General features: G+C 41.5%; 1 protein-coding gene across 1 annotated transcript in view; it reads left to right on the top strand.

Moving 5' to 3' along the window:
* Positions 1-249: 249 nt before the first annotated feature.
* The window catches only part of LOC310792558 (polypeptide N-acetylgalactosaminyltransferase 18-like), a gene marked incomplete at its 3' end in the record, with an annotated part of 124,879 nt that continues 117,642 nt past the window's right edge, over positions 250-7,486 (top strand). The window contains exon 1 of the mRNA XM_083654256.1: positions 250-496. Coding sequence (XP_083510382.1) covers positions 253-496 — 244 coding nt within the window. The 5' untranslated portion in view covers positions 250-252. The remainder of the gene's footprint in view (positions 497-7,486) is intronic.

Raw genomic sequence — 7,486 nt, 5'->3', positions numbered from 1 at the left:
CTGGGGTTCGCAGCACTGATTCCGCCTACTGTACTTCTATCACTACCACCAAGCATTGTTCTGGCCGGCGCACTGGCATTGGCAAAGGCAGCGCTTTCCAGCAATGCCCCAGCAGCTCCTGCTCGGACCTCAGCGTTGTTTTGCAGCACTGTCCAGTGCTGAATTGAGAGAGATTCTCTGATCATCCACCTGCGTGCGGGCGCGCGTCGGCAGAAAAACAACAACCCAGAAAGCCCATGGAGGGATGTCGCGATGCTGTGCACACGGAGAACTAAAACTTTGGTGTCGACATGCGTGATCCTGAGCGGCATGACCAACATCGTGTGTCTGCTGTATGTGGGCTGGATCACTAACTACGTGGCCAACGGCGGCCACAAAGTTTCGGAGAGCAGCGAGGCGGCGGACAGAAAGTTGGAGGAGGACAGCAAGGGGGAAACCCTGAGGATTATCCAGAGGCTGGACCGCCTGGAGAGCGTGGTCAACGAGCACATTAAAGGTGAGCCTAAAAATGCCAAACGGTTCAGTTCATCACGTGACATGCCAATTAGGAATATGTTGTTATGAGTGGTCTGAAGCCCTCAACAGTAATCATGTGATACATTCTGCGCAAATATCACAACAAATCACAATGTCCCCAATAAGGTTATTGGATAGTGATATATGGGTATAAAAGTATAGGCTGGCTACCATGAGGTCACTATAAAGTGAGTCACAGACACACTCGTAATCATACAGGAATAATATCTTCCTCATAATGGGCAGTTCCCATTTATACACTGAGCCTATAATCATTTCATCAGATGCCAAAATGAACATTTTATTATGCGTATGATACTATTGAAGCACTGACAAAGAACAACAGACAGACAGACAGACAGACAGACAGACAGACAGACAGACAGACAGACAGACATAGATAGAATAGTTTATCCCCAAGGGGAAATTATAGATCAAGTTTTGTGATGAATTTTACAATGGTGCTATATCACAGCAAAACAGCTAATGATAAAAAAGGTTACAGTCCTATCGCCTATTAATATTGAGTGCCCATTCACACTCGTAAGTCCCTACAGGAATATTATTAGACTGATTTCTATATAACTCACAAGTTCACTATTAAGCCTCATAGACACTCCCCATAGGAATATTGTACAGATGTTTCATGAGGTCACAGCATCCTTGGGCAAGACACTTAACCCTCCTTGCTCCCGATGGTGTGTAGGCACCCTGCGTGGCAGCCTGCCGCCATCGGTGTATGAATGGGTGAATGTAGACTATCTACTGATTGTAAAGCGCTTTGGATAAAAGCGCTATATAAATGCAGACCATTTACCATCTTTGTGATCATGAATGGCACTTTCGTTTAACTAAACTTCTATTTACAATTATATCCAATTACAGTCTGTAATGAAATCGTCAGAGGGCAAAATAAGGAATTTATTATGAGAAAATGAAATCCATTGACATTTTAGTGTCCTATTTAAATGTAGCTACTATTTTCTATTTGTCTCGTACGTTGACCCATTTCCAGCTCTCTCAGGCCAACTCTAGTCCAACCTAAATTCAGAAATCAGATTATGCAATTTGTCTAACAACACTATTGAGGTCAGTGCTGGACTTGCCCAATTTTTCTTATGACAGCCTGCTCTGTCTCTAAGCACAGTGGTAAGAATCAAGATGAATAGCATACCTGCATGGTAATTCATGCTTTATATGCCGAGAGCCCAGGAAATATATTTGCAGTAAACCAGAAGCACATCCTTCTCAGATGTGTGAGGTTACCGTGCTCTATTTACAATCAATGGGAGACTTGACTTCGCTCATCTCACCGCTCCGTGTTTTAATTATTCTCCACAGAGCTGTAGCCTACATCAGTGAGTCAACACAGATTAGGGGGGGGGGGGGGGGCAGACCTACATAATTCACTGCTATGAAGTGAATCGTGCTGGATAGGGGAAACCACATTGGAACAGTAGTGTATAGTATATATACTATACTACTACTATAGAGTATACTCCCCTCTAATGCCTGCTAGACAGAGAACTCCTCTTCCTGGGATGATAAGGGCCATTATCAAACATCTATGAGGAAGACCGTTGATCCAGGATTAATTCGGTGGTTTCAGATGAGAACGTGCTGCCGCTAATCAGTGGAGGGTGAAATAACAGTGTTCTGAGGAAAAAGATCATTTCAGATGCATAGATACATAAGCGCTGACACACACAGGCTTACATGTTTAACTGGCACGCTTGTCTTGTGTGTGGGCTTGATTCAACATTGTATTTATAAGAAAAAGACAGATAAGGCATTGCGTCAAGGATGGGAACAGACCTGAAACATCCTGTCTTTGCACTTCTATGGGGTGCTGTACATTACCTTTTTCTGCGTGTGTGTGTGTGTGTGTGTGTGTGTGTGTGTGTGTGTGTGTGTGTGTGTGTGTGTGCGTGCGTGCGTGCGTGCGTGCGTGTGAAACCTATTCCATTTACATTAGAGTTGAGAATACAGCATCAACAGTATGTGCGTGCGTGCGTGTGAAACCTATTCCATTAGAGTTGAGAATACAGCGTCAATAGTATGGTGGACCGCATTCAACAAGTACTTAATTCAAAAAACTAAGTTACACCAAGTACTTTCTAATTATGCAAATATGAAACATTTCATCTGCAAAACAGCAGGGAGCAGCGATGCCTTGAATAACATTCATGCTTTTCCCTATTCACAATTTTTTTTTATGTGCATTGTGCATAGATTTCTGGGAGTAAAAAAATGGAAAAATAATCACAGAATTCCCTCCCCGATCCTATTGCAAATTACAACATGTGGAAACACAGGGACGATTATGTGCACCATCAGGTCTGCTGTTGTGCAAATGTTTGTATTACTTACAGTATAGATGCATAATACCTGTATGTGCTGTATCAGGTTTCTCTCTGTTCTCTCTGTTGTTCTCTCTTCACTGTTCATGCTGATGACCCATATAGATCTACTGTGTAGTACCCCCCCCCCCCACTGTTGTCTGATGTGGTTGCTTTGGATCCACCTAAAACATGAAATCAGGACCCTTTCTTTTGGATATCAGTGTCACAGTTATCATTAACATGCAGCATCATAGACTAACTGCCTTTGGGTCACTGAAAAGCGCTATATAAAATAATTGAATTACAGTATTATTATTAATACTAATAATAATTATTATTATTATAGACTAATGGTGCACAGAACTGCTCAGCAGTGCTAATACAATCTGCTTAGCTCTGGGGTTACAGCGCCTGAGTAATGTAGCCTCCGGACCGCTTGGCACAGTCCACTCCGCTTGGTCCTCGGAAACCCATGCCAGATTACATTATCAGCCATGGGCTGATGTGTTTATGCTTTGTCACTGATACAAATAAGCCCAGATGTGAGGAGCAGGGGGGAAAAATTGCGAATCTCGGTGATCCACACTGGTGTGAAACGGCCTTTAGGCGTCGCTTGTCATCACATCCTTTGCTTTTGCCTGTTTGTTTCTACCCATGTCCCGGCGTCAAGTAGGAGGAGTCTTATTTTTAGTTGTCTCTTTGTGTGTCAAAGCAAAGAGACGAATGGAAGTCGCTGGGAGTCAATCCGTGTTGACTGTGAGCTGAAGTCGCATTTCTTGCTAATTTATCTGCTTCTGGGGGGGGGGGGGGGTGAATTTAGGAGATTGTGTGTGTGTGTGTGTGTGTGTGTGTGTGTACGTCAGTGTTTTGCAGTGGTGTGTGTGTATGCAGAGGTCGTCTTAGCATCGCATGAAGAACGTCACCACTACAACAGTGGGTGGCACGGTGGCTCAGTTGTTAGCGCTGCTGCCTAACCGCAAGAAGGTCGTGGGTTCGAATCTCCATGCCGGTCCTTTCTGTGTGGAGTTTGCATGTTCTCCCTGTGTTTGTGCCGGTTTCCTCCCACAGTCCAAAGATCTGCTGTCTTTGTGTAGTAATGTACTGTATACTATCTATTTTAGGGATGGGCATCGAATTTCGAATTTTCGAATAATCGTTGTTATTATCAAGGTCGACTTTTATTATTGAAATTCGAAATTCGAAAAAAAAAAAAAAAAAAAACATTTTTTTTTTTTTTTTTTTTTTTTTGAGTGAAATGTTGCATTGTCTCCCCTGATTCTAAGTATAGTCAAATCGCTTGGTTTGAGCAAGTAAAACAATTTTTATAAGCATTTTAAGCAAGGTTTATGGAAAAATGAATGGCGGATGAAATCCCATGAAGAGGGAGAGGGGGTGACTTTGGCACCCCTTTGGCACTCAGACCTGAGCCTACTAAATATTTAATGAACCACTCATGATTGTCAAAACTGTTTTTTATTTTCGAAAATGTCAATGTAAAAAAAAAAAAAATGTAAAAAAAAATAAAAAAAATAAATTACATTTTTAATTTTTTTTACATTTTTATTTTTATTTTCGAATTTCGAATTAAATTCGAATTTGGCCAGCGAATTTCGAATAGTGTTTTTGCTAGAAATGCCCATCCCTAATCTATTTATCTAGTAAAATGTGAGTATGTGATTTATGTTGCCCATGTTGTGTGTAGATACTGTATATCATGATGTACTGTGGTGATGCTATGTAAAGCCCTTTGGGACATGTTTGTGTGATAAACATAACTGAAAAAACATAAACATAACTGAACTAACTGAAGTGAACAAACCCTCCCAAACAAAAGAGTATAAAAGTGGGAAGATGCGTTTTTCTTTTTTCCCCTGTGTTTTCCTGTTCTCTTGATCTCCACCCCCACTCCTTTCTCTATTACCTGCACTCTAAGATGCCTGAGGACAATTCCAAATATTGCAATATAGACATCAAGGGTAGAAATTGCAAACCAAAACACAAAAAACTAAAGCGGGTCAACTTGCCTCTGGTAGTAGAAAACCAATAAGACAATAAGACAATAAAAAATGCTGCATCATCCCCGGAGAATATAGGGGTGAAGAGGGCCTGCTGCTCCTGTGATTGATACTGACCCCCCCCCCCCCCCCCCCCCCACACCTTCCCTCAAACTCAAAGCAAAGGTGCAGAGGGAGAGAGGTGCGATCGTCCGGCGGCGCGTCCCACTTCTGTATTCTCTGTCTGGTTCTATCTCTGAGGAGATGGACGCTCCCCAATTCCAGGCGTATCAATTTATTCCGATTGGAGCACGACGGCCGCATCACACCTCCTCCGCTCTATTTTGTTCTGATGAACCTTGACATCAGCGTGCAAATGATGAAGTGTCAGTCTCAGGCAGAGTCCAACTTCTTCACCTGCCCCGTGTCGAATAGTGGGTTTTTACCCCTAACCCTCTGCAAAAAAACACATCTTAACCTCAACGTCATTTACTCTCATATTCAGCCTTCGAATCTTATTTTTCTAGAAATGTGTCTTAAAATAAGTCACAAAAAGGCAGATCACTGCAGAAACACTTGACACTTGACTCTGCAAAAGTCTTGAAGCAAGTTGATTTTGTATTGGAAATTAACGAGAAAATTACAATTTTAGGTTTCAATAATAGACTAAATTATTGTTAAATTGCAGAATTGTGCAGTGCAAGAGCTGAGAAAGAATATAATCAGCTGCTTTGTGAAACATTTGATAAAGGTTTGAATTGAGACAGACATTGTTTTGTCTTGTTTAGTTTTGATTTGAGGCGGCCAGCAGGGAGGACGTTTGAGAACACAAAGACCAATGCATGCATAAGGCATGCAACCAAGGCAGTAATGATTGCCATTGGATTTGGAGGTGTGGCAGGTAGATTCTTACCAACGTTTGACGCTTGGTGGTCACATCAGCCCCTGCCTGAAGGTATACCTTTGCTTCAGTTGCAATCTGAAGGCTTGGGCGGCGGCCATGCTGATCCATCAGAACACAGACAGAATTATTGAGGGATAGATTTCTGTCTGTTGGTTTTAGTTTGTTAAGTCAACACGGTGGGCAAGGCAGAAGGCTTTGCTCACAGCACTGCTGCTTCATAGAAAAAAGAAGAAACTGACTCTGCAGTATAAAATAAACAAGAAACTGACCTGGAAAACCTGCAGTCATCCCAACGTTACACCACTTTTTTTGTTTTTTTCATTTGATCTATGTTTTGGTTGTTCTGTCGCCTTTGTTCACTGATATTTTTTCCAAAACAAACTGACTGGCGAAACAGATGGTGGTGACAAATCCACCTGTCCAAAAAAGGTTCAACCATTCGAACTTTCGGTCCATCAAAACGGATGGAAATCTGTCATCAACAGACACATCATTGAAAATGAATTGAAATGAACAGAGACTAGTCCTTACTCCTTAGTCATAACAATGCAAAAAAATATTCATAGGGACTGTATAGGGGTGCAACTAACGATTATCTTCATATTGATTAATCTGTTGATTATTTTCTTGACTAAACGATTAATCATTAAAATGTCACAAAATGGTGACAAGCACAAACCTTTACAACCACGATGCCACCCGCATATCCCCCTAGCCACTCGACCTACCTATCCCTCAAATCCTGACACATACCACCTTCCCATCCCTATGCCCCCTATCCTAACACCACCCGTCCCATATCCTCCTAGCCACTACTTTCCCAACCAAACTCACTAAACGTATGACTGACTGAGTGTCCTCTTATGACCCTGGTGCGGGCAGCCGCTGGCCCAGCGCCGCATTAAAAATGTCAATCACTTTTCCCCCAAAGCCGAAGATGACATCCTCATGTCTTCTTTTGTCCTGACCAACAGTCCACAACCCAAAGATAATCAGTTTACAGTCATAGAAGACTAAAAAAAAAATCACATTTAAGAAACGGGAAACAAGGTAATTTACTAATTTTAGTATTTGTTTCTAAAAAAATTAGTTTCTAAAACGATTAATTGATTCTAAAAATAGTTGGCGATAAATTTTCTGTCGATTGACTAATCGATTAATTGACTAATCGTTGCAGCTCTACATTATGTGCAGTCTCACTCAAAGCAAGAGTCAAGAGACGGAAGCTCAAGGCTTTGATGGAATCAAATGAGACATTCTGGTGCTGCTCTGTTGACAAGAGATTAGAGAGTAACCTTGTGGACACTGAACAGAACAAGGTGGATTTTCCACGGATATGATTTAGAACTGTCAGCAGCAGCACTTAGAAATACAGCTGATTTGGGGGAAGTGATGGGGTGGAAATGGAGATCAGTTCAGAGCCGATGAACACTCTGTTAAAAAATTCATGTCACACATTAGACTCAGACAAGGATGGGGGAATGACTGATGGATCTGTAGGGAATTCTGATATTGAGAGGCTTGAAACTCAATTCTGACACCATAAGAACTTCAAAAACAGACAATGACTTGCATAGATAATACATGTATTTATAATGAACACTATCAATCACTAGACAGTAGACACTATACACTTACTCGTCAACATCAAGTTTTGTTGTTAAAGTATTTCCCAATACTTGCATTTCTACATAAATATGTCGAAAGATATATTAGCAGGCTGTGTGAAT

This window comes from Poromitra crassiceps, assembly GCF_964638095.1.
Source record: "Poromitra crassiceps genome assembly, chromosome: 18".
In the NCBI taxonomy this organism is placed as follows: domain Eukaryota; kingdom Metazoa; phylum Chordata; class Actinopteri; order Beryciformes; family Melamphaidae; genus Poromitra; species Poromitra crassiceps.
The sequence above is the reverse complement of the archived record's forward strand: the minus strand, read 5'-3'. Positions and strand labels throughout refer to the sequence as shown.